This window comes from Aspergillus uvarum (assembly GCF_003184745.1).
Source record: "Aspergillus uvarum CBS 121591 unplaced genomic scaffold BO82scaffold_16, whole genome shotgun sequence".
NCBI lineage: Eukaryota > Fungi > Ascomycota > Eurotiomycetes > Eurotiales > Aspergillaceae > Aspergillus > Aspergillus uvarum.
In genome coordinates this window covers 270,604-295,978 of record NW_020291313.1, presented here as the reverse complement: position 1 = coordinate 295,978, position 25,375 = coordinate 270,604, and the positions used below count along the sequence as shown (strand labels likewise).

Below are 25,375 nucleotides of genomic sequence, written 5' to 3'. Positions count from 1 at the left end.
TCCCGGGGGGGCCAATCATGCACGGTTGCCGCTGAATGTTCGGCCCCATTGAGAGTAATTCTCTCAGATGGGTATTGTACCGAGTAAGTTGCTGCTGCTTCATGCTCTTCCGACTTGACTTGAGATAACCCAGACAGTCAATCTGTCTAACTGGCAGGATATGGTCGGGGTTATTTAAGACAAGATACAAAGCAAATGTTGAAGATGACAGAAGCGAAGAGGGAGCTTGAGTGGAAGTACTGCGGCCGACAATGATGATTTACCCAAAATGGAAGGCACGGGGCGGCCGACCGATGAGCCGCCGATGGCAGGTACGGTACGCCTTACCGAATAAGGCAAAGTGCTCAGCGCGGGCTGTAGGCTTTTCGAGGTACTACGTGACTTATAGTGTACTATTCTACTAGTTCAACAGTATAGATACGTAGGTGCCCTGGTGCAGTCACTGGAGGGGCTGGAAAGAAACAATGGAACCTGAAAGGGTACAGACGAGCCAGCCAATCATACATGTGAGCCAAGTAGCCATCTGGCGGAAGGCTCTAAGACCCCACACCCCCCACCACCCCCCACCCTCGAGCTGTGGTCCACGGTACGTACCTTACTTCATTTACTTACTCAGTACGTACCTTACTAGGGTATACTAATCATATCTAACCTAGCAACTAACCGGACGTAGGTAGGTTAGACTTAGGTGGCAGCCTCATTTCATGCGCAGTACGACTATACGTCCTGTACGCCAGACTAGTCTAATTGCAATTGCGCGCACTAGCTATGGTAGATTAATTAGCTGCTCCACCGGTCTGGCCCGAATAGTGGATTAGAGAAAACTACCTCACACAGTCTCTTTGTCCTGTCGCGCTCAGATTCAGACTTCCTCCCTTGAAAGGATGCTCTCTAAAGTAATGTGATTCGATTTGTATCATTATCTGCGCTCTGCTTAATAGTTCAATCTCACGAAAGAAAAAACCCCCCTTGAGGGAGGGGGCTGCCTGGTGACAAGAACGCCGCTAACCCCATGCCTCTATCTGCGTCCAAGGGTCATAACAAAAGAGACATTCTTTAAAATGGCCCCTCGAGCCGTAGTCGAGCAACCCGCCCAAAGGACAAGCCATCGAGACCCAGTCTAAGCAATCAATCAAGCAGGCTCTGGAGCCAGAAGGCCTGGGAACACCACATAAGATCTGAAAACAAAAGTTGTAGAGCCGCTTGAAGTCCGGATACCAATAATACATCATTGCAGTCATTATAGGGTGTAACCACGAGAAAGTGAAGGGAAGAGGATATAAAGAAAACCCAGCAGAGGAAAGAAATATTAGTCGCACGGTCATAGGAAAGGATACATGTGGGGAGAGCACGGGCCCGACTCGGGCGTGAGGGGCCCTGTCCCCAGTGAAGGCTCTGCTGGGGTCGACGGTGAGGAGTGACCATCGCTATGGGCTGAAGACAAGGGTGGCATCTGAGAGACAGAATTAGCACCATTAACCCTGGAGCTCTAATACCGACATGTGTCGTGTAGAGAGAGGGGTATGTACAGGGATATTGGTCTCGGGCATCTGTTGTGGTGTTGGACAAAGATCAATGCCCGCCATGGAGGCATAGCTCATACTGAACGGACTGACAATCTCATCATCGGCATAGGAATGAGGCTTTTTGGATGGTCCAGTGGCTGATATAGCGACGGGAAGGATCGAAGGGAGGTGAGTACTGTATTCGTTGTGGTAGGGCAAATCATGGTAGCTGCTTCCCATCGAGTGATATGATGGCGGCTGACCGTAGCTCGAGTGACCATACGGGTCTAGATGCGAGTAGGACGGGTATGAAAATACCGGAGGTGGTGAAGCCGAAAGCTGACGGGTACATTGGTGAGAAAACATTGACCCTCGATCATCCGAAGTGGAGTAACTGTCGTAGGACGAGCCTCGTTCACTGGGCGAGTGGGTTGTGGTATTCTGACTGGCTTTGGACGCCCGACTCTGTCGGCTACGACCGGACTTGGCTGTAGATACCGCCTTCTGTGGTTCTGATCTCTCGAGAGCTCGTTCAGGCGACGTCGAGGCTGTCGCCGCTCTCTTCTCTAGATCTTCCAAGCGACGCTTTAGCTTCTTTCCTACAGACAAGCGAGGTTGATTAGTCAATGTTCTCTCCAACTCCCAAGCTCTGTGACTTACGATAGTTCCTCTGCGCGATTCGATTCTGAATTCGTCGCCTCTCCGCAAGATCGGAGATCTTGGTCCAATCTTCATTAGGGTTGGCATTGGGACTGAAGGCGCTGCTGGAAGCATGATTCGATGAACTTCTCGAGCTGGAGGATTGAGGATAGGAGTAGTTGGATGAACGATGCATGCTGGGCATTGGGAAGAGAGATGTACCAAGCTACCGGTATCTCAGGCGCAAAGTACGGGGTGGTGTTGCTATCAATGGGAATCGAAGGGAGAGAGGTGTAAGGTCAACTATATAGTTGCGTACTGCGCACAGATAATAGCAATGGGCCTTAGAAGTTTCACAGCTTTTGCTTTTAAGAAGCGATAGAAATGTGCAGGAGGCATTCATTCAGTATTTAAAACAAAATTAAGCCATGGGTCGATCAGCTGGCGAACAGGTCTGTAGCTTATGCCTGCTAAGCCCCGGGTCCGAATGAAAGTAGCCCGTCAGTGACAGTCGATTGAACCGTTGCGATAACCGTGTTAGTCCGTGCTCGTAAGACTAGCAGCATCTTGATGTTTTATTTTATTTTTTTATTGGGGGTTTTTTTTGTTTTCCCTTTTTTCTGATTTTATCTTTTTCTTTCTCTTTTTTAGAAAACGAGGATTGGGGAGGGGGGATTTTCTGGATCGGTCTCATTTGATTATCTCTTAATTTGATCTTGAATTTATTTTTTATACTTTCTCCATTAGACCTATTACCCGTGGAAGACGGGGGGAGGGGGAGGGGGGACAGGTGACTGGGGGAGACGAAGAGGGAGGGGGGAGGGGGCTTGGGGAGGGAAACACTTTCGCAGGGAATGAATGCATGGCTCGACCATGTGTTGGTAAGGAACCTTACCCGAATGGATGCGCCGATGTGCAGGGCTGGGCTGCGTCACTAATGGCTGGCGTGGGTTAGCGGCAATCCTACTCGTAGACCATGAGGCTGTTTGAGCGGACCCCCGATGGCCGACACACCGGAATGGAGGGAGAGGCATGATATCAGGCTGTGCTAGACTGACACCAACTTCGGGTTTGTCCACCAATATCACCCATGTGGTTCCATATTGCACATACCGATCATTTACGAAGTGGATCATCAGTATCCACGAGACGGTCTTCCCCGTTCTTAGTGCAATCGGCCGCAGCATTCCGTCGGAGGAGGAAATTGGAATGACCCCGATGCCTGGCCGATCTCGGTCCGCAGTCTGCCTTTCGTTTGTTTTCTATGTACAGTATGTACGGTACACAGTACTGTAATTGTGTTTTTGATTGACTTGACTTGAATGACAGTGGCCTGTCGCAATTCCTTTGAGAGGGCGTACATGATCTAATTTTCAGTATTTGAAATAGCCGGATATCTTATCCAGAGGCTCCTTTGACGACGAGTGAGAGAAGAACGATAAAAACGAGATAGAGAAAGAAAAAAAAGCAGAAACTTGTGCTAGTGGTGCAGTACCTCGGCGTTCAACTCGAACCAACCGAGATCATTAGAGCAGAAGCCCGACTGTTGCACAGCCAAGCGTTAGATTGCCTTGGATGTCAGTCCTCGCACAATTATGTCTGTGGGGAAGCTTCGCATTGATGGCTGTACATGTACAAGCATACCTGCCGCATACCAAGTACATACAGAGGCATGAGACAGACGACCTTTGGGATCAATCGGGAAACCATTTCAATTACCGAAAGGGATCTGGGGGGCCTTAAGAGGCAGTGCGATGGCATGTATACAAATCATTAGTAGAGAAATGGCCCCAATATAGACCGATCCCCTTGAGCTATGAAACAAGGTATCTGTACTAGAGTACTTAGGTGTGGGGAGATGAGTATGTCGTCTACAGTTCGCGTGCATGGCTTGACTTGACATTTGACATTGCAAGATCTGGACCCAAGGGAGGGGGGGGGGGGGGCTGAAAAATGGCAACTTGGGTACGGAGTATTAATGATTTGGTCGGCTCTCGTCTTATTGGTATGTATCGCTGGTAAGTTTACACTCAGGTATGGTGTCTACACCGTATCTCGCTAGACCCTGTCAGTGATAAGTTATCTGTTACTTTGACAAGATCATTAGCTGTGGACTTTTCTAGTTGAACCAAACTTCACTTTTGCGGAACAGGTGAGGAAGTTCTTCTCTGGCTCTCTGATTTCATTGCCGTAAACAAATAGTTACCGAGTCCAGATAATTTGAGCACATGGCTGTTTGTTTCGCTGAACAGAGATTCCGCCGGTCTAACTCAGCCTAAAATCCTGCTCCGCGCACGAAATTCTTTGTTGATTCCAGGTATGCCCCGAATATAGCAGTCTTTTTTTTGCCTGCCGTTCGGAGATCTCTCTGACACTATTGTCAGAAGCAAACACTTATCAAGTTCATGTACATTCTGTAGTCACATAGGCTTATTACTTATCATTTAATGCTTTATTGTATAATAATCAGGAGCATCATGGTCTCCTTGCCTTGCTTGCAAATGACTTCCCGCCATGCATGATGCACAGGAGGGATGAGCCCCAAGCCCAATCGCGACAGGGTACCGCGTTTTCCAGAACAGGGCGCCTAGTTGATCACTACCCAGCAGGTACAGTACTACAAAGTGACTTCTCAATTGCCACACAGAATAATTACTCCTTCTAGTGACCGCCAGCATGGCGCCTATCTTTCGAGCGCGGGCCGTAGCCAACCGCAACAGGATATGAGCACGAGCCTTGAGTGCACGGCCTTGACTTCGACCACGTTGCACCCCTTGATCTTGGCAGTACACTAAGGATAAAGATCTCACCATCTCCGAATGGCTGGTCTAGATAAAGTGGCGCGCTGTGTGGAATACGGCACTCCCTTGCTTCCTCCATCAGCTTCATTCGGTCGCGATCATTGATCCTTTGAGAGGGCAGCCATTCATCCTCGAATGTATGTCAATTGAGCCTTGGAATTTTCCCGTCGCAGAATCTCATGGCTGTTGTTTAGGGTATATCTCAGCGTCAAAGCACAGCCCACTCCGTTTCTAAGTGGGTTTACCCCTTCCACCCCTCCCTGGGCCTAGTTTGCTGTCTCGCAGCAAGAAACGGCCCCCGTTCTCCCTATCCGATTAGGGCTGTCCATTTCCCTTCCAGTTCCATTAATGCGAGTGCACCGCCATCATCCCATATACTGTAGAGTGCCACTGCCTACTTTAGCATTTGGTTTAATCTGCCTTTGTACTCTGGCTATAGTAAGCCAAACACTTCAAGGGTTTCCCCAGTGGGCAGTTACGTAGCGATTGCGCTCTGTGAAAGATCAGCAGCATGCTTTGAGAGTGAATTACCGCAGCTAAAGGTAGTTAATCTACTAGTATCCAGTTAGCCTGGCCACTGCCCGTAGTACAGGGTCCTGCTCAATTAAGATAGCGCCTGCGTCCTCGTTACTGGGCTTCAAAGTTGTCATGCCGGAGATGAGGCCCTTGTTGGGGGGGGCAAGTGAGGGGAAGAACATCCCCTCACGTCCAATGGGACCAATGATCTCGCACCATTGTCTGGAGTCATTTTCAGCCCCAAGTACCACTTCACGAGACAACAAATCATCATTCATTCTCAGTGGGGCGGGCCTCTTGGCCTCAGGTGTCCATGTTGATCATGCTATGCTAAACTTGCGGCTCAAAAACCTGCAGACTTACACCCAGCTTGAGACGGGACAGCTCGAGCCTTAGGCCAGATCAATCACAGCCCACCAGATTTCGACAAGTGTGTAGGGCTGAAGAGGCTAAGGATCATCTGCGGAATGATTGCTCAGTGACAGGATTGCGGGCCTGACTCGAACCCCATGGCCAATACTCCTCTGATAAGGACGTCCATGCAGGACCGTAACAGAACTCGTACTATGGGATTGTGCCACACGTCTATCGACTCAACGTTGCTTGAGTTCCAATGCTGGCCGTAACCTGTGCGGAGTACGCATAGTACAGCACACTGTATATTTCCTGAAATAGGTTCAGCTGCGCTAGATCCGGGCAAATGCAGCAATCATTGGCTGCAGGCACAGCTCGTATAGTCACACAGTACTGTAGCACTACCAAGCCACGAGGATAGGTCGATGCATGGGTAGATAGGACTGCTGTAATCTCTGCATGCCATGGCGTGCCTTACGGTTGGACGGGTTTTCTTTTCTTTCAACACCTGAAGAAGCAGGAAGGACTTCCACAGAAAACCCTTGGCGGGTGCCACAAAGAAGCTTCTGGTATTTCTAGAAGACACGTAGGGTAACCTGAGACTGTGTCGCGCTGCTGCACTGCATTTCACTGTATCGACTGGTGTGGTAACTATGTCGATTGTATTATTGATAGCCGAATCAAAATGGCTTAGTGCAGCAGTCTTCAGGCTTTATCCAGTCCTGGGTTCTCCTGATGCATAGGCATGCATACACGCAAGAACGTTCAGTAAGGCCAAGCCTCGTCAACCCAGGGTTGTACAGTACATACAATACCTTTAAAGCCATAGACACAAGCCTGAAGCAAAACCAAAACCTGCCACACTGCAATGTACTGCACGTAGTGTATAGCAAATGTCCGTGATCAAGGTCGGTTAGTTCTTGCTCGTATGACACCTATCCTTATCATAGCAAGTAATAATGAGTCACTCATAGCACTTGATGATACTATGTGGCTAAGAAACTAGGAGAAGACTAAGAATAAGAGCCCCGCAAGACCGGGAAGAGTGTGTAAGACAAAAACACCCCAGTCGAATGCTGTACTGTACGGGAACTCCATGTGCAGCAGCCATGACTCCATGTGATGGCGCCATTCTTATCGGACCTCCACCTACCATGATTTGCGGCGGGTGAGAAATTGGCTCTGGGATCTCTATCTCTAGACTATCCTATTGAAATAACAGTGCCTGTGGATTCCTATCTAACATCTCGGGTGACCTTCACGGACACGACGATCGGTTTAGTCATCCCATGCCGGGGGATAGGATCACATCACCTAACCCAGCGTTTTCCGAATTCTAGCCCGCGGTAGTCACTACCTGCAATAGGATGTCTCAACCATGCAAACTACTCGGTACGTGCGCCGTGGAGATATTCGGTTTGACCGAGTTGCTTACCGAAGTAGGAAAGTGATGTACTGTACGGCCACCACTCTTTCCGGCCCCAATCTGGCAAGTTGGATTGTTGTACAGTACCGCTGAACTATAGTTACAGTGGAAGGAAATTGACTTCCAACCTCATCAGCCTGCCCGGACCTCCGCCCCCATTGTCTAAGTTAACACCGTTACTAATCCCAGATTCGAGCAATAGCAGAAAACCGCCCCCATGATTAGGAATTCCGACCACAGTTATATTGGAAAGTTCGTTTACTTAGGTACTGTACAGTACACTCCGCCCGACCATGTGGCAATGCTCGCGGATCAGTGCCCCCCAGCAACTGCTTTTAGTACAGTACATGCCACAACTTATGCGCTAGCGGAATTGATTGGTGCCATGCATGCGCAGAGCCGGCCAGCTCCGTCTAGATTGAATATACAATATACGACCCATCGCCGCGAACTAAAGCAAACGAGCCCCCCACCGCAAAGACGGCCACTAGTCCGCACCTGCGTGGTTCTGAATCCCTGTCTAGGGCAGAGAAAAAAGTGTCCCCTAGCATCACGGCACCTCGATGTTACCACATGTCGATGAGCCCAAAACGTGCGCAACCAATTTGCGTCGCATGAATTCAGCACTCGGGATAGCTTGACTCGCTGATTGGGCTCTTGATCTGCCCCAGACCACTGGCATGCTGCACACGCCAACAGGCAATCGCCAGGAGACCCGTCATAGAGTCTTGTGAGGCTGTGGGGTACTCTGACCGGCGTAGCCATCATTCTATACCATTCTATACATATATACAGAGGCGTGTGATTTCTCCCCTACTATAACTATGTCGAGGAGAGATGAGTTGCGATCGACGACCTCGATCAGGGGATGATATCGGTAAGCACTCTTGTAGATGGGCCACCACAGGTGAGCCCCGGAAAAAGCCACCGGCAGTGGGGAGAGAAGTTTAGTTGACAGAAACGAGCTACTATGGGGTCCGGCGGATCAGTATGGGTACTATGGGATGATAAGTTAGCGCTCGAAAGGCCCACGACACCCACAGTGATTATCACCAACGCGTCTAGTCACTCGACTCGTGGGCGACTAATGCAGAGGCTAGAGCCTCAACAAAGTGCATTACATTGGTGGTGCGTGGGTATAATCATCTTAAGAATCATGCCCTGGGCAGTTGACTAGCTGGTGACTAGCAATCTTAGCGTGATGTTGTGGAAGGCCTTTCGACACGGGCCTAATATTGATTGATTGATAATGATCTATGAATCATCACCAATTGTCGGACTCGGCCTGACCGAAAGGCCGATGGTCTAGGTGATACAGGTATCACTTAGTATTGCTTCCCATATACGTGTGCTACAATACTCAATCTTCCAAGTCCAGTCAGTACCATGGTAGCACAATTATGACTCAACAAAATGATGTAGCATGCTATTTTCGAGGGAAAATATGAAAATAGAATTGGGAAACATTCGCTAAAGTTCAGACTTTCGAACCGCACATGCATTAGCCTGTGACTGTTGCGGAGTATTACATCGCCTTTGCGAGGGAGATTAAGCTAGCCAGAAAGGGTAGTCCTGATGCTGTAAGGTTCCAGTTGGAGTTCCAGCTCAGGTTTTGTTGTATGAGATACGGTATAACTAGTATACTGTACAGTACTTTATAATTGAGATTGTTACAGACCATGACACGCGGTATGATACGCAGATCTCAGCCCGAAATCCGATCGTCGTATAGCTGAGACCAGTCGCATAGACTGCATGCGGCAAGTCCGTGACTGAGGCGTGATGGATAGTAACTTACTCCGTAACTACCTCGAGCAGTACGTGGTAGTCTTCCTCCTTCATTCTTCTCCTCATTCCCCCCCTGCCGTAATGCCACCCGTGGTGGCTTCTTCATAAGAAGCTTCATCTATGATTTCAGTCGTAATCAACCAATAATTCAGCCAGTTCTTGTGGCATGAGTACGTTCAGGAAATATGATTGTATTGCACGCTTTTCTCCCCCTTCCGGTTTTATCTCATTTTCTTTTTCCTTTTCTTCTGCTCGATTCCCCCCCCTTGTCGCTCTAAAACAAATGGTCTCGGTAGGACGGCTATTTGAAAGGCCGATAGCGTGTCTACCATGGACCTAGTATCTACCGACTCATCCGAACCATGCGCCAAAGAGATCCAAGTCAGAACCGAGCTGAACTTGGAGAAGTGGAACCATGCAGGACCCCGGGGGGGGGGCGGCACCGGCAGCGGGCGGTGTCAAGCGGGATTTGAGGTGGAAAAACAGAGTTGCGGCTCCTCCATATCCGTACAACCAGAAAACAAGCACCGGGCATGGGCCAGTTTCATCTTGACCCATGACATCGCTCACTCCACCTGTGCAGGCCGAGCAGACTGCAACACAGCCTTGCCTCGCTAGTTACGGAGTTCTAGGGTGATTAAGGATCAATTAGTATTGCTGTAGGTTCATATCTGCGTTACATTAAATTACAACATAACTTACAAGAGCTGAGACAGGTGTTCTCCATACTCCGTAGACTGGAGGCCAACTAGTACATCACTGCCCGCGGAACGGATCCTGCCGGCACGTTGCTGCCTGGTAATCTTATCTAGGTGCTGACTTTTTGATGGAGTCACTGTCTAGTCTACCTAGGCTCTAGGCATCCATACGATAACGTACTGGCTAGTCTAGTCGAGAGCTATGAGGCAGTAAGTTCAGAACCAGCGATCTTCTTGAGGCGTAGAAGGTATCTTAGAATCGCATCGGATCATTTGTGAATACCAAGGCACTGTACATAGGAAAGGGTAGTGCACTGTACTAAATAGGTAGGATGGATAGTATGCAGTGCGTGTCGGCTGGGTAGATATACGCATTAGTACTGTACTGTACTGTACTGTACTGTAATCCCAGCGTATCTGTCAGGTGGGTACTGGCAATGGTTGCCTGGTGGGGGTCAGGATGTCAGCGTGCTGATTGGCTTGCTCGCATAAACATGGGCGGCCCCGGGCTCGGAAAGATGGTCAAGGAGCCCTGAGTTGGTTTGGAACTTTAGTTGGCGCTGCTTTTGGACATTCATGGGGGGATTATTATTAATCATGGACCACTTACGAGATCGGAGCCGGGTCTGGACAGCGGCCTTCCGAGGTGGAAATTCGCGCAGGACAGGGTATGAACTGTGAAAGGGTTCAAAGTGGATAGCGGCTCGGTGGGGCCGTGAGCTGTGCGTATTACAAATTCTACCTGTATCAGTCAGTGAGTGAGTTTACTTACCTAGTTGATGGCACGCCAGCATGTGTTGGATTGATTCACCGGTGATTGGGTCTTCGAGATCTTGTATGGTAACTCAACAAACCACGTGTTATGTTTGCTCCAAGAATGCCACAGAAGCCTGAATCTCAGTTGGCTGGCGACGAGACGACAGGCATACTTTGGAAACAGTTCTCATCCAGTGCAATGTAATTCCATCTTTTATGTAGAGTTTCCATTTATGCCCTGCAAAACATCCCGATGGAAGGCTTCCAGTAGGGTGACATCACATAAATGCTACGACGCTCGTTATATGCTGGCCTCGATTATCCAGTGTGCGGTCGCTAGAATGACAATGTGGGACTTTGTCTATCTCCTGAGACCTAGCGTCACCGTTCAGCTTTCTCTCAGTCTGTTTGCTTAGACCTGAACATGACGGCTCTGTGGCTATACTTGCCGTGCGTTTGGCCCCGGCACGGCGCCTTTGGACGAGCTGGTGTACAGCGAGATCTTCGTCCGGACCAGAACCACGGTCTCTCAGGAGCTCTGAAAAGATGAGTTTCCACCGTCCTAGCCTCAGATAAGGCTCAGGAATTGACCATGACATATTGTTATTCTTATGTTTTTAGTCCATCAGAACCGCCATTAGCCCTACAACGCCCCTTGATACTGATCCAAACAAACGTTTTGATACGTCTATGAGGAACGACAAAGACACACAAGCACACATATGCGCACGCAATGATAGTATAAAGCATATCAACTCCTATCTTTTAAGTTTGACTCTATAGGACGTAGCTGTGAAAATCGTTAGCAGTCTTGCAAAAGCCGTATTCAGGTCGGTAGAAGAATTCTCACCTCCACGGATGCTCCTCGTCACCATACTGAATACCCTCAATCCAGTTCTTCATTTGCAAAGCGATTTCCCCAGCCTCCTCGTTTTCCTTCAGACCGCAGTCGACAAGCTCACCCTTGTAGCTAATCTTTCGTACAGGGCTCACAATAGCTGCGGTTCCGGCTCCAAAGACCTCAATGAGCCTTCCCTCCTGGGCTGCTTCAGCAAGCTCGGTCATCCTGACTTTGCGCTCTGCGACGGCCCATCCCTTCGGCACCAATCTTTCCCTTGCCAGAGCCAACACCGAATCTCTAGTGACACCTTCAAGAATTGTGCCATCTAATGGTGCTGTCACCAGCTCCTTCTGACCAGTTTCTTTGTTCTTCATTGCGACGAAAAGATTCATTGTGCCAACTTCAGTGATGTATTCCTCTTCTCCAAAGAGCCAAAGGTTCTGCTGGAAGCCCCGAGAGGCAGCTTCGAGTTGAGGCAGAACACAAGGAGCGTAATTCGCACCTAGCTTCTTGTCTCCCACACCACCGGGCCAGGCGCGGACTGCATAGTCGGTGGCCTCAAGAGAGATAGCCTTGAAGCCGGTAGGGTAGTAAGGACCAACAGGGCTTGCGATCACGAATAGAAGGGCGGAACCTGGGGGTCCGACACCAAGAGTCTTTTGAGTGCCGATCATCGTGGGACGCAGGTATAGCGAGTATCCTCGAGCACTAGGAAAGCAGGGGTTAGCCATGACTAAATGCTGCTGGATGAGGAATTGTAATTGCACTAACTCGGGGATGAATCTGCTGTCCAGTTTCACAAATTCTCCGATCAGTTTGGTCAGAGCCTCGCCGTCGAAGGTGGGCAACGCAATTCTGGAAGACGACTTGTTCAAACGTGCCATATTCTTGTTCGGGCGAAACAGTCGGATCTGGCCTTTGTTGTCTTTGTATGCCTTCATACCTTCGAAGCACTCGAATGCATAGTGAAGCACACAGGCTGAGGGATCGAGGCTCAGGTTCTGGTACGGAACGATCTGGGGGGTGTGCCAGCCATCAGCCGCTGTCCATTCAATCGAAAGCATATGATCTAAGAGCGAGAGAATGTTAACGGAAATCAGAAACGGACCGTGTCAGGTCATTGCCAATGCAGAATGTCCATACCAGTGAATGTCTTTCCGAAGACAAGGTCCTTGGCAGCCGTCAACTCTTTGGGCGTGCTCGTCTTGGTGACTGTAAGCTTGGAAGGATCAAGGCCGGCTAATCTGGAAGCAGCAGTTGGTGTTGCGCTGAAGCATCTCTTCCATACTTGACTCAGTGCGGAGTTTTGAGAAGCGCCAGGGGCAACGAAGCTTTGTAGTAACGCCCGACGACGGGCAACCTGGAAAGATCGCATCGTGAAGTGATCCGCAAACAATGTGAAGATGATGAGGTAGAGAACACTTAGTCAATCCTGTGCTGCACTATCACCAAAGACTATTGAGGTTTATTTTGGGGAGGCGGTTGCGGAGCTTTAAAAAGGCGGAGAAAAGCACTTGATGACTCTTTTTCAACGGACCCCGGGCGCAACTCCGGAAGATCCACAGATGAAGAACTATTTAGTATCTGAAGATGGCTTTGGCCCAGACCACAGATTGGAACACGAGGCCGCGATTTTCAGGTCAAATTGGCATCAATTGTACTCTCACAGATCACGGCTGGGTCTAAGCTATGTGACTTGTTCGCCCTGAGATGAATTGACTATCGCGCTGTTATTGGAGGCAAGGTTCCGACGTCGGCGTCGAGCGGCACAGATACCCGGCAATAATCGTTCTAGGAAGGCGGTCAGTAAAAGAGTTGCTTGCCTGGGCCAACCACTAATTTAGGCCTGGGGTGCACGTGACATAGGCCTCGGGCGGGCAGCTGCACGCCCGAATGATAACTAACTTATTCAAGTGGAATGCCATACATGGCATGAATAGAGAAAGGGAAGAGGAGAAAGAGTTTGGAAAATCTGGAGCAACAATACGGCGACCTTGACTCTACTCTTGAACTGAGGAGCCTTTTTCAAACCTCAGTTCATGAATTATTCTGTTCCTATCCATATACTTCCCCCTTTCCCGATTCATTGCTGCGTCATCATTTTATTCCTCTTGCAAGCTCGTGATATCTCAATTCCCCGAATATACGCCCTCCCGCATAAGCTTCGCTTTGGATGCATTGGAATTAGTCAATAGTGTCTTGTGTGCTCGCAAACGGTTATATATCTGGGTTGATAGGCGAAAATGTTCTCATCTGCGCTCAAATCTCTGAGCTCTAACATAACATCAAACTATCAAGTCTCTCCCCACCCAACCTTGGTTTCAGGGCCGTGGAAGATCCATGACGGCAAAAAGAAGTCCACAGGCACATTGGCTTCGATCTTTATCTTCGATAAGAAGGTTCTCGAGACCCGTTCAAACGGGCTAGGCAGTCGCTCCAGTGCTTCCACTAAAAAGTCGCAGGAAGATGTTGTTGAGCGACTGAAGCGAGAAGCCGGCACTCTTGCACGCCTTCGACATCCCTCTGTTCTTCAGGTTCTAGAACCTCTGGAAGAAACACGTGGCGGCGGGCTTATGTTTGCTACTGAACAGGTTACTGCCTCTCTTGCTGGACTTTTGCAGGCCAAAGATACTCAAGAGAGCTCTGCCAGGGCCGCATCTGATGCCCGCCGCGGATGGTCTAGCCGTTACATGGTGGAGGATCCTGATGGAACGCGGAGGCGACGAGATCTTGATCTTGATGAGCTAGAAATCCAGAAAGGTCTGTTGCAAGTGGCAAAAGGTCTCGAGTTTCTGCACGAATCGGCAGGGCTCGTTCACGGAAATCTTAATCCTGAAGCCGTCTTCATCAATGCTAAATCGGACTGGAAGATCTCTGGGCTTGGGTTCGCTGGCCCGCTAACTGCATCGGATTCACGACCGACGCTTCCACCACTTGCCTTGTCAGAAGTGCTCTATCAAGATCCCCGCTTACCAACGTCAGTCCAGTTGAACATGGACTATACCTCTCCAGACTTTGTGTTAGACTCCAATGTCACACCCGCCGCCGACCTTTTCTCACTTGGTCTAGTGATTGTGGCGCTCTATAACTCACCCCATGTATCTCCATTGCAGACACACTCAAATGTGAACACATACAAGAAGCTCCTTAGCTCTTCCTCCACCACCCCTTCTCAAGGCAACAATTTCTTGTGTTCGGGCACAATACCAAGAGACATCCTCACTCATGTACTACCCAGATTGATAACTCGAAGGCCAGCCCAGCGACTAAATGCTCGAGAATTCCAGCAATCCCCCTACTTCGACAATATTCTGGTTTCAACAATCCATTTCCTGGAGTCTCTGCCAGCAAAGAACCCGAATGAGAAATCGCAATTCATGCGCGGCTTGCAACGAGTATTACCCGAGTTCCCAGTGTCTGTATTGGAAAGAAAAGTCTTGGGAGCTCTGTTAGACGAGATGAAGGATCGTGAGCTTCTTCCTCTTGTCTTAGGCAATGTTTTTGCCATCCTTCAACGCATCCCCAGTGCGCGGCGCATATTCCCCGATAGGGTAATACCTCAGCTGAAAGAGACCTTTCCGGCTGACAAGGGGGCTCACCAGGAGCGTGACTCCAAGAAGGATGCAGGGTTGATGGTGGTCCTGGAAAACATGAACATTGTTGCTAAAAATTGCTCCGGGAAGGAGTTTAAGGAAGGTCAGTTATGTGTCAAAGTTTCCGATGTGCCTATGTGACATGACCGGATTCTAATTTGAACAGATATTTTGCCCTTGATCCGCCTGGGACTTGACTCACCGACACATTCGTTGGTAGATGGTGCAATCAAATGTCTTCCCGTCATTCTACCCGTTCTCGACTTTAGCACTGTCAAGAATGAGGTCTTTCCGCCGATTGCTGCAACCTTCAGTCGCACGAATAGCCTTGCCATTAAAGTGCGCTGCTTGGAGGCGTTTGCTGTTCTCTGTGGCGGTACTGTGAACTCTGAAGAAGCTTTAGGAGATGACTTGACGGGTGTTGGCCCAGGCAGCGTACCGCAGTCGAGTAAGTCATCGATTCTGGACAAGTACACGATACAAGAGAAACTTGTTCCATCACTGAAGGCCATCAAAACAAAAGAGCCAGCTGTCATGATGGCAGCACTGAATGTGTTCCGACAAGTTGGAACAGTGGCAGATACTGAGTTCCTTGCTTTGGAACTTCTCCCAGTCTTATGGAGCTTCAGCCTCGGACCTCTCCTCGATCTTCGCCAATTCGGCGGTTTCATGCGCTTGATCAAAGATCTTTCCTCGAAAGTTGAACGTGAGCAGACAAAGAAGCTGCAGGAACTTTCTTCGGCAGGCGACAATACCAAGTTTCAGACTAGTGCAGTAGGATTTTCCCAATCGGCAGGTGACTTGGATCAAACTAGCGCCGATGCACAAGAGACCTTTGAGCGTCTGGTCCTGGGACGGAAACCTAACAGCCTCAATGGTCAAGATACCGATCTATGGAGTACTGCCTCTGCAGAGCCCGCAACAAAACGACCTCCCATTGCAAGCACTTCATCCACCGGGACATCCTGGTCGCCAAGCGTTGCTAGCCCTGTTTCCAAAGGAAGCATGCTACCAACACTATCAAATTTCAGCATGCGGTCGGTCACACCGGATTACAACCTGAGCTCCTTTCCCTCCTTGCAACCTGCTGCTAGAACAAACTCGCCCTCAACTCCAGCAGCTCCTACGTTGCCGATTTCTCCTCCCGCCCTTCAATCTTGGACCTCACCGAGTTCCTCAAACCCTCAACAGCCTCTTCCGGGGTCAAGGGCTTCGAGCAATGGCTTAGGATCCTTGTCCGGTCTCAGGGTCAACAATGGCATCTCTGGACAAGGATCGCAATCTACTCCCAACTATGCCGCGTTCTCAATTCCTCCCCCGCCAGCCGGGCTGGGCCAAGTTGGCTCCCTGACGAACCCCACTGCAGCGCCGAATCCCGTGCGATCCCCTTTCAGTGGTAATATCCCACCCACTGCTTCCTTTAGCAATACTTCAGTTCCACCGCAAGGGATGCAAAAACAGGGCCTTGACAAGTATGAGAGTTTGCTATGAGATGTACGACCTGTGTTGTTGCGTGAATCCGTTCGTCTTCTTCCAACCTTCAGTGTTCGATATTCTACCGAGTCGCTGGATGTGTGATTGCAAGCACCACAAATGCATATAATTTGCCCACATACACTACCCGATTATAATTGTAACGTACGACTTGGACTGGCAGGAAAAAAACAAAAACAAAACAAAACAAGTGGCCTCCGGCTGTTCTGCATATGTTACGAGGTATGGCAATAGCTGATCCAAAAAGATTGCTATCCAGTACATATCAAGTTTCTCTCAGAAGCTTTGCACCCATAGAATTGGCTGACCAAGGCTTAGTGAGGTATCTCACGACTATGTATATGAGTATATTTACTAAAAGAATATATCTACGGAGCACCTAGACTAGTACGCGGTACGCTGACCGAACAGAGTGGACCTTTCAGAGGGAGTAGCCCAAAGCTCCACTTCTGCCAAGCACCCTCAATCGTAGAAAGCTTGGACTTGAAAGGTGACGGGCGTCGGGGAGGAACTCAGCTCAAACACCCCGGGCTGGCGAGTTGCTACAAATGCACTCTCTTCGAAGCGCCTGGAGGCGCTTCCCGTCGGCCCACCGCCACCCCTCTTGCTTCCGATTACCGCACTTACCCCTCAATCCTTACTATCCCATCCGGTGCTCCTCTTCGTCCCGGCCCAGCAACCTGTCCTCTACAATTCCCCTTGGCAGTGCAGAACTCTTAGTAACAGCAACGACAACATCAACATCAACATCAACATCAACATCAACATCAACATCAACATCATCACCGCCGATCAACATGGATGACAAAGTGAAGCAACACTATTTGGCTGACTCGCCGCCCTCAGTAGTGCGCTTAGAAATCAAGACACATTTCGATAATCTAAAGGATGCAAAGCTGCGTAAATACGCGCATTATATGAGCCGGTTCGCTGCCAACTTTCTATCAGAGCGGCCACGTCCCGGTGAAGCTAACATGGGCAACTTCTCTCTAGCGCCGCCTTTGAAGGAACTCGAATCACCCTTCGCCAGGTTTCCCCAGAGTCAGAACCCATCTATGACCTCATCGTTGAACTTCACCGGGCCTGCAATGGAGACTGGACCGATCTCGCTCGGAGAACCGATGTCAGCGACGAGCATCTTCGCTACTTCCTAGAATATGCTGCCCAGTTCCTCGGCAATTGTGGCAACTACAAGGGCTTTGGCGACTCGAAGTTTATCCCCCGCTTGCCTGCTGAGGCCTTCCAAGCTTTAGCTTCTACCTCCCCCCAGACAAAGGACGCCTTCAGTCGGGCCAACAGCACAGGAGGTGGCATTTATGAGACAGATGTACAATCGCGTATGCACCTGGGTTACACAGAGGGAAACCATATGACTACATATTATCCTGATTCGCCATCAATCACCAAAGAAGAAATCACAGCCGTCGGTGACTTTTTGGAGCAAAAAGGGCTGCCGTTGGAGAATACGCGACTGAAGAAAACAGAGACTGGGGATTTCGAACTTCTAATCGCTTCCGGTGTTTCGTCACCCCCGGCACGGGACCGAGATTTGGGCGATGTCGATAGCTTCGATCTCGATGGCAAGCTGAAGGGCCACAAGCTTCGCCTCGTCTTTGGTGACTATCGAGAGGAGATGGCAAAAGTCGCTCACAGTATCAAGCAGGCTTCGCTGTATGCTGCCAACGATAATCAGAAGCGGATGTTAGATGCCTACGCTCTCTCATTTGGTTCTGGCTCTATCGAGGCATTCAAGGAAAGCCAGCGGATCTGGGTAAAGGATCAGAAGCCAATATTAGAGACCAATGTGGGTTTCGTCGAAACCTACAGGGATCCGCATGGGGTGAGAGGAGAATGGGAAGGATTTGTTGCGCTGGTACGAGTTTCTGCTCAACATGTGATTGATGTATGACACGTTGGTTCACTGGCTAACTCGAACAGGTCAATTTGGAGCGAACCCGCGCTTTCGGCAAGCTGGTTGACAGTGCCGAGACCATGATTCCTAAATTACCGTGGAGTAAAGAGTTTGAGAAGGATAAGTTTCTCAGCCCCGACTTCACGTCTCTGGAGGTGTTGAGCTTCCAATGCTCTGGCCTCCCCGCTGGAATAAACCTCCCCAATTATGATGACATTCGGCAAACACTTGGGTTCAAGAACGTTTCCCTTGGGAACGTTCTGAGTGCTAAAGCCCCCAACGAGCCCATCCCATTCATCGCCGCTAAAGACCTCAAAGTATACAGCGAAAACCGTGATGCTGCGTTTGAGGTTCAGGTTGGCATTCATGAGCTGCTTGGTCATGGAACTGGAAAGCTGCTGCAAGAGACGTCTGCTGGAAAATACAATTTCGACCTTTCCAACCCTCCTGTAAGTCCAGTGACTAACAAGCCTGTCACGACATGGTACAAGCCTGGCCAAACTTGGGGCTCCGTGTTCGGGGCCGTCTCTTCGTCTTACGAGGAGTGTCGTGCAGAATGCGTTGCAATGGTGCTTAGTTGCGACTTTGAGATTCTGAAGCTCTTTGGGTTTGGTGACGGCCAGGTGGACCTTGCGAACGATGCTGGCGATGTCCTCTTTGCGGGATACTTGTCGATGGCTCGTGCCGGTTTGGTTGCGCTCGAATTTTGGGATCCCAAGACCCAGAAGTGGGGACAGGCTCACATGCAGGCCCGCTACAGTATCTTACGAACCTTCCTCGATGCTGGTGACGATTTCGTCAAGCTTTCCTACAGCAAACCGGATCTTTCCGATCTCGAGATTCATCTGGATCGGTCGAAGATTCTGTCACATGGCCGACCTGCTGTGGAGAAATACCTGCAGAAATTGCATGTGTACAAGAGCACTGCAGACTTCGCCTCAGGCAAGAAGCTCTATGATGAGATCACATCCGTCGATGCGTGGTGGGGCAACGAAGTCCGCGAGGTGGTGTTGAAGAATAAGGTTCCTCGCAAGATCTTCGTCCAGGCGAACACCATCCTCGACGGAGACGAGGTGACACTCAAAGAGTACGAACCTACCCTCGAGGGTATCATCCAGAGTTACGTCGAGCGCGATGTTTAAACATTCCGTCTGCGGACAGCATCGGTATCATGCTTGTTCTATACACTAGGTCCCGGCCATCGGATGAATCATAATCAGCCTGTGTCCAATGCATGTAGAGCATGTGAGGTTCAAAGTTTGTCAAACAACCAAATCAAGCGGTAAATATGGCTCACGCCAGTCTATACTCAAGGCAAGCCGTCAAGGCAAGCAGCCCTGGCGGTTGAAGTAAGCCATTAAAGCAGGCCACCAGGGCAATCTACAGTAGCGCTTGCGGTACAAGTAAGCACAAGCGCGGTGGTTCATACGAGTAGGAAGAGTACGTGCGAGCAAGGTTTCATAAGATGTATATCAAACCAAGCGGCTAAGGCAAGTTAGCTTTAATTTGGTAACTTAGTAGTTCAAGTAACTAAGTAAGCTACTATTTAAGGTAAGCAGCCCAGGAAAGCAGCTCTGAAGATGAGTAGAAAATGATACTGAAGATAGAGGTGAGATATACGCTACTCTATCTCTAGTATAGAATCCAAAGCACGAATCAGTCTCTACTAATTTTGCTGTAAGGCGTATGCATGCGCGATAACTATGGTGGGTATTGTAGTGAACGGTCATGTGACAAGGGACTGCACAAAGCATCTCTCCAGGCTCAGCAGGAGCTTTTTAGCTTCTCAAAAGCGCCGGTTCCTGGTAGAGTTTGGTCGCGCGAAGGCAAAATAGTCATAGGTACATCCAGTACTACTACCCACACTTCGTATGTTCAGTCACTACACCGTCAATGCAATGGGAACCGAGCAGGGGGCGAGCGACGGGCGAGCGACGGGCGAGCGACCACTTTTCATCACCTTAAATACCCTAGCTTACTAGTACCGCCTGAGTTAGTACTGTACGTTCCTTGGAGGTAACTCAGTAGTTACCCGCGCGCTCAGGGCCGTTATCATTATTATTATTACTGCGTACTGCTTTGCTGCTGTCCTGCCCGCTCTCCCTCCCTAAACGCTCCCTGCCGCCTTTCCACCTCTCCTCTCCTTCTCCTTCTTCCACTCCACTCTCTCTCTCTTCACATTCCTCAGTGTCACCTCCGCCCAAACTAGTAATTCGTCTACAGATACCCCCCCCACCGTCTAATTCTGCTTTCTCGCTATCTCGCTATTTCTGATTTTGCTAGCATTCTTTTCTGATAGAACCATAAAGGTCGAATCTAACTACCAACCTGAACTGTTATGTGCCAATACCTTGAATGATACAGATCGAGGCAGCCACAGAAGACGCCTCCTGATCGTCACATACCTGAGTTTCCTACGACCGACGACTATCCAGTAGACGACCGGCAAATTCTTCACAACGACAGACGCTGAGCGCTCACCTCCTGATTCTGCCACAGACCTCATCACCTTGTCGTGGTTACCGAATTCCTCTGGCTCGCCTCCCACGGCGCGGCCGCATCATCGAACGACGGACTCCGTAACGGAGGAAGACCAGGACGAGGACGACTTCTATACTGCACCACCACCCCACTCTCCTTGCTCGGAGGCTTCCACTTCCAGCTTCTTTTCGTCCAACCCTCCTCCTTTCTCGTCTCTAGTTTTCATCGCGGCGTCTGATTCCAATCGCGCAAAGGGCCCTGTCACCCCGTCCGGCTCCGCCCTCACCCCAGCTCTCGTTACTCCCCTAGTCGACGAGCATCTCAGACCGGAACCATCAACATCTTTAGTCGCCGAAGTTAAAGCCTCGCTCTCTCGAGACACCAAACCAGATTCCTCAGCGAAGTCAGCGGAAGACGGCGAGCCTCCTCCACCATATACCGAAGGATCAAGTCCACTCGAATCTTTCACGTACGTCATGGCTGCCGCAGGAGGCGCGTCGAGTATCATCACCCAGGTACAACAGGCTGGAGGGCCGCCGATCAATACATTAGGAGGTATGCAACTTCCTTGATTCTCTGCACCCAGTCAAACAGTCCACGGCTGATTCGTGCCACCTGCAGACATTGGTGGCGATGAGCACATTACTCTAGACCTTAGGTATGCGCATTTATTCTTCTCTTCGCAAGCAGTTAGCGTCTTGATCCCGTGGCACTGACATGCCCGAAGAGGTACTCGATTTACACTTTCCCGCGATGAACTGTTGACGTTGCCGGAATTTGTTCTTCTGTCACTGTTTCCGAACGGCCTCCTCCCTGATGGACATATGGGCACTTTCCATGAAGGTGACATCTACCCTGTTGACGTAAGTGATTCCTAGCCGGCGTACCTGTGGCCTTGACCCTGGCTCCACAGTCCCTCGGGCCCTATATCTCATATTGTCATCTCCAGTACGATCCGGCTTCTTTACAGTATATGCTGGATTTCTTCCGCTCGGTTGCCCAGTCGATTCCGTCTTCTTCGCCTTCCCCTTCGACCTCCCAAGATGTGGATATCGCTCCCGATTCCATGCAGGCATCTGCCAGGGACATGCTTCAAGATCGGGCTGGCATCATTGTCTTGCGCGAAGATTTAGACTTCTACGCGATACCTCCTCGCCCTGACATAGATCATGCAGAGATGATGGAAGTCAAGCGTGCGGCTGCGAAAGCTCTGCTGAAGCAGGATGGAATATTCTCTGGTTTGAGGAAAAGCGACGAAGCAGGTTCAACGGAGCAACACCTGATTGAGATGCTCACTGCAGGGTAAGCTCTCCACATTTCTCATGCCCAAGGAAATCAGCGCATGCTAATGATATTCAGCGGCTTTGATCGTGATGATCGATGGGGCCACCGTGCTCCGGAGCCTAATAAGGCAGTCATTTGTAGCTTGGCATTAGCCAAGCTTCGAACAGACATTCGAAGTGATCTGGAGAATAACAACGCGGTGGGAATGGCTCAAAAGCTCCTTCTCTTTTGGCGGAAACCAGCAAGAAGATGTTGGTGGGAAGGCGTTGAGCTACATGATGTTGAAGGGGTAGACGGCAAGGTTAAAATCTGGATTCGGCGAGTATGGACACTGGAAATGGTAAGACTTTCCCGCAGAATTCCGGATCTATATGAGCTTGGCTGACGATGTTGCAGAGCGTAATTGGGCTCCGGTAGCCAGATGCAGTAATTTCTTCTCTTTCTTGTTTATTATACTTCCCCAAGCATCTATATCGATTGTCCTTAGCCGTAAATTGCATTTGTCTCCCGACGTTGTTGGTGCGTGTTAGATCTCCCACATGTGAAGTTGGCGACTCCCAATGGAGTCCGAGTCTGCTCAATTGCAGCATGGTACGCAAGGGAAATGGGCCTTCGCTTCTTAGGTAGGTCTTTAGCATTGCTTGTGAGACTTTGTAATAATTCTCAACAAGGTAGGCTGGAAGCGTCGCCTCCTTACAAGGTGAAAGGGCTTCAGGGCCATTACAGGCTACACGCTCAAAACCACATCAGAATTCAAATGAAATCATATAGACTTCTTACTTTTGTTTTATCAGCGCAAGCAGATCTGCTAACGTCACTGATGGAGATGCGAGCAAGATCATCACATATCATCACGTGCGTGTTTTGACTGGAAAAGGACTAGCGCCGGCCTGGGGGAATCTCTGCCGGCAAAGCGCGACGACCAGAAAAGGCGGAGGTCGACCGCGATCACCGTCTAGAGGGCCTTTAGCATCATTTTGATTACAACCATTTCCACTCCGTTCACTTTGTCGCGCAAACCAACTTGCCGGTGCGCATTCCTCTCGACTTGCGATCCTGGGTCTACTTTCCATATCCACGGTTTTCTACTGTTGTCGGCAACAGTCGCTTCTTCCCTTTATCGCGTTCAAACATTGGTGAATCTGTTCGCCAGTCGACTTTTGCAGTGACTGAAAGGGACATGTCTTTGACCAGCTATATGGCCAACATGTCCCCTCTCAGAGGCTACATCACATCTTATCCTCCGCGTCTACGCCAATACGGAAACGCCTTACTTACGCCCGTAATCGCGCCAAGTCAGGCCGGTCCGGCGCCGCGAACCAAGCGAGGAACTGCGGCCATCAATTATGCAGAAGACGGCTTTGATGATGAGGAATTTGATGACAGTGAAGGTCCTCGGCGTCCCACGGGGCTACGGAGTCTCCGACGAGAGGATTCGACTTTCGACAAGGTCCCTTTGGCGGAAAAGCTGGGGAAAGAGGTACATGCTCCTGTGGAGGTTCAAGGGGTATTCCGTGACTGGATGATCAAGCGAATGTTGCGACCAGCGTATGTTCAGACCTCACCTTTTCCGCTTCAGACGGGTTTCTTTGCAAGCGCTAACTCTACGGTTCCCTTTGCGCCTCGTCCAGCTGTGCCGATCAATTGCAGATCCAGGCGCAACTACCTCTCACCCTTATACCCATTCGAATTGACTTGGAGGTCCCTGCGCATCAGCCTCTCGAAGCGTTTCCCCAGCCGCGAACCATGCTCGATCCTGGAATCACAACCACCCTACCTGCATATCGAAAGCAGGACCCATTACCAGCCTACCGAATCAAGGATACTTTTCTTTGGAACCTCCACGAAGCTCTCGCCACCCCCGAAGAATTCGCAATCGGGTTTGTTCGCGACATGGATTTGCCCAACCCGCAGGCGATGACGATGGCCATCAGCAACCAAATACGTCAACAATTGGAAGAATACGCCGGTGTTGCACTGCATCCCTTGTTTCAAAGCGTCCCAAGCAAACCAGCTGCTTTGCCGTCAGCCATGTCAAGGGATGTGTCTGCCACACCCACTCTAACCTACGGCGCGACCCCCGACAGCAGAGCCAACCAGGTGACGGTGACGAAGGAACCGTTGATCAATGACAGTTTATTGAATCCCGATGACGCATACAGATGCATGATCAATCTGAACATCAACTTGCAGAACAAACTGTACACCGACAAATTCGAATGGTCACTGTTGCATCCTCCCGGCATGGCGGAGGAGTTCGCTAGGATCACCTGCGCGGATCTAGGCCTCGGTGGAGAATGGGTAGGAACCATTGCCCATGGCATTTACGAGGCAGTCCTCAAGCTGAAGAAAGAAGTGTGTGAAAGTGGCGGGCTGATTAGTAGCATGGGTGGCTACGGAAACGAGATTGACAACCAAGCGGCCAATGGGGCCGAGGCGGGCTGGCGATATGACCCTGAAGGGCTGGGTGATGATTGGGAACCAAAGGTCGAAACTCTGTCCAAGGAGGAGATTGAGAAGCGCGAAGGCGACCGTGAGCGGCAAATCAGACGTCTTCGGCGAGAGACTGCCAGATTCTCTTCAACTGCGGGCATCACACCAGAGGCTTCCCGACAAGGAAGTGGCTATTTCGATGTCGACAGTGAAACTCCCTTGGGCAGAGGCGAGAGGAGCAAGCGCAAGAGGCGGTTCCGTAGTCTGAGCCCGGCTGGTCGGGGCGGAACGCCCGGGGGTCGAGGCACACCAGATACCGGGTCCGGTGCAGGTTACGGTGGAGGTGGTGGAACACTTTCGGAATGGTCTGTCGTCTCTCTATCCCTCATCTGCGATGCCTTTGCGGTTGTCACATCACTAACCCCCGATCGGCAGGGAGCGACAAAATTGGCGGTGCACGAATTGCTTGGTATGGGGTACGGCAGTCTGGGCTGTACGAGACGGACCGACGGGCCCAAGGGTAAGAAAGATACATTAACTCCCTTTGACTCGGTTGCGTTCCCAGCTGACCTGCATCGATCAAACAGACGCTCTGTCACAACTGTGGGTTGCTGTACGAACGGGATAAGATTGCGCCGGAGTGGTCAAGAGATCTGCATCGCCATGATATGCCAATTGGACGGTAGTATCTGGGTTTAGCATGAGGTGAATATGACAAGAATTCACCGTCCAGAGAGATGAATTCACTTGACGGGGGATTTGATTCATGATGAGGAACAGATTAATTATCTAATATAACAAGAGCATAAACTCTGGCCAAACCAACTTGCTCCATATTTGACCACGCACAAATT

At 50.1% G+C, this 25,375-nt stretch overlaps 7 protein-coding genes across 7 annotated transcripts; 5 read left to right on the top strand and 2 right to left on the bottom strand.

The window, feature by feature from the left end:
- Nucleotides 1-1,314: 1,314 nt before the first annotated feature.
- Nucleotides 1,315-2,545, bottom strand: BO82DRAFT_352912 (bZIP transcription factor). The gene is made up of 2 exons (XM_025634819.1): nt 2,166-2,545; nt 1,315-2,104 (listed from the first exon to the last, which is right to left on the bottom strand). The coding sequence occupies exons 1-2, from the start codon at nt 2,347-2,349 to the stop codon at nt 1,476-1,478; spliced, it is 813 nt and encodes a 270-aa protein (XP_025493696.1). The 5' UTR covers nt 2,350-2,545; the 3' UTR covers nt 1,315-1,475.
- Nucleotides 2,546-9,253: 6,708 nt separating this feature from the next.
- Nucleotides 9,254-9,824, top strand: BO82DRAFT_42233 (uncharacterized protein). The gene is made up of 2 exons (XM_025640201.1): nt 9,254-9,688; nt 9,746-9,824. Exon 1 carries the CDS (start codon nt 9,360-9,362, stop codon nt 9,645-9,647), a length of 288 nt encoding a protein of 95 aa, XP_025493695.1. The 5' UTR covers nt 9,254-9,359; the 3' UTR covers nt 9,648-9,688; nt 9,746-9,824.
- Nucleotides 9,825-11,260: 1,436 nt separating this feature from the next.
- BO82DRAFT_363375 (branched-chain amino acid aminotransferase, cytosolic) lies at nt 11,261-12,699 on the bottom strand (the record flags this gene model as incomplete). The annotated part of the gene is made up of 3 exons (XM_025636897.1): nt 11,261-11,273; nt 11,334-12,393; nt 12,468-12,699. 3 exons carry the CDS (start codon nt 12,697-12,699, stop codon nt 11,261-11,263), a joined length of 1,305 nt encoding a protein of 434 aa, XP_025493694.1.
- Nucleotides 12,700-13,106: 407 nt separating this feature from the next.
- On the top strand, nt 13,107-16,655 carry BO82DRAFT_390898 (putative protein kinase Scy1). Its single transcript, XM_025638538.1, has 2 exons — nt 13,107-15,020; nt 15,084-16,655. The coding sequence occupies exons 1-2, from the start codon at nt 13,568-13,570 to the stop codon at nt 16,406-16,408; spliced, it is 2,778 nt and encodes a 925-aa protein (XP_025493693.1). The 5' UTR covers nt 13,107-13,567; the 3' UTR covers nt 16,409-16,655.
- Nucleotides 16,656-17,071: 416 nt separating this feature from the next.
- On the top strand, nt 17,072-22,843 carry BO82DRAFT_430946 (dipeptidyl-peptidase III). Its single transcript, XM_025640649.1, has 9 exons — nt 17,072-17,336; nt 17,405-18,284; nt 18,350-19,459; nt 20,762-21,359; nt 21,426-21,462; nt 21,532-21,667; nt 21,754-22,106; nt 22,164-22,428; nt 22,485-22,843. Exons 1-9 carry the CDS (start codon nt 17,209-17,211, stop codon nt 22,503-22,505), a joined length of 3,528 nt encoding a protein of 1,175 aa, XP_025493692.1. The 5' UTR covers nt 17,072-17,208; the 3' UTR covers nt 22,506-22,843.
- On the top strand, nt 22,600-23,021 carry BO82DRAFT_42165 (uncharacterized protein). Its single transcript, XM_025640179.1, has one exon. The coding sequence runs from the start codon at nt 22,693-22,695 to the stop codon at nt 22,954-22,956; it is 264 nt and encodes an 87-aa protein (XP_025493691.1). The 5' UTR covers nt 22,600-22,692; the 3' UTR covers nt 22,957-23,021.
- Nucleotides 23,022-23,041: 20 nt separating this feature from the next.
- On the top strand, nt 23,042-25,338 carry BO82DRAFT_352906 (putative RSC complex subunit Sfh1). Its single transcript, XM_025634818.1, has 4 exons — nt 23,042-23,636; nt 23,720-24,886; nt 24,957-25,041; nt 25,109-25,338. The coding sequence occupies exons 1-4, from the start codon at nt 23,296-23,298 to the stop codon at nt 25,205-25,207; spliced, it is 1,692 nt and encodes a 563-aa protein (XP_025493690.1). The 5' UTR covers nt 23,042-23,295; the 3' UTR covers nt 25,208-25,338.
- The last annotated feature ends 37 nt before the right edge of the window (nt 25,339-25,375 follow it).

Coding starts and splice junctions, on each gene's coding strand:
- BO82DRAFT_430946 (XM_025640649.1), top strand. CDS start 17,209: ATGGATGACAAAGTGAAGCAACACTATTTGGCTGACTCGCCGCCCTCA. Junction 19,460..20,761: donor AGAGTTACGTCGAGCGCGAT/GTTTAAACATTC, acceptor ACTATCCAGTAG/ACGACCGGCAAATTCTTCAC. Junction 22,107..22,163: donor ATTGAGATGCTCACTGCAGG/GTAAGCTCTCCA, acceptor AATGATATTCAG/CGGCTTTGATCGTGATGATC.
- BO82DRAFT_352906 (XM_025634818.1), top strand. CDS start 23,296: ATGTCCCCTCTCAGAGGCTACATCACATCTTATCCTCCGCGTCTACGC. Junction 23,637..23,719: donor AAGCGAATGTTGCGACCAGC/GTATGTTCAGAC, acceptor CGCCTCGTCCAG/CTGTGCCGATCAATTGCAGA. Junction 25,042..25,108: donor ACGGACCGACGGGCCCAAGG/GTAAGAAAGATA, acceptor TCGATCAAACAG/ACGCTCTGTCACAACTGTGG.
- BO82DRAFT_42165 (XM_025640179.1), top strand. CDS start 22,693: ATGGGCCTTCGCTTCTTAGGTAGGTCTTTAGCATTGCTTGTGAGACTT.
- BO82DRAFT_352912 (XM_025634819.1), bottom strand. CDS start 2,349: ATGCCCAGCATGCATCGTTCATCCAACTACTCCTATCCTCAATCCTCC. Junction 2,105..2,165: donor AATCGCGCAGAGGAACTATC/GTAAGTCACAGA, acceptor GCTTGTCTGTAG/GAAAGAAGCTAAAGCGTCGC.
- BO82DRAFT_390898 (XM_025638538.1), top strand. CDS start 13,568: ATGTTCTCATCTGCGCTCAAATCTCTGAGCTCTAACATAACATCAAAC. Junction 15,021..15,083: donor CGGGAAGGAGTTTAAGGAAG/GTCAGTTATGTG, acceptor TAATTTGAACAG/ATATTTTGCCCTTGATCCGC.
- BO82DRAFT_42233 (XM_025640201.1), top strand. CDS start 9,360: ATGGACCTAGTATCTACCGACTCATCCGAACCATGCGCCAAAGAGATC.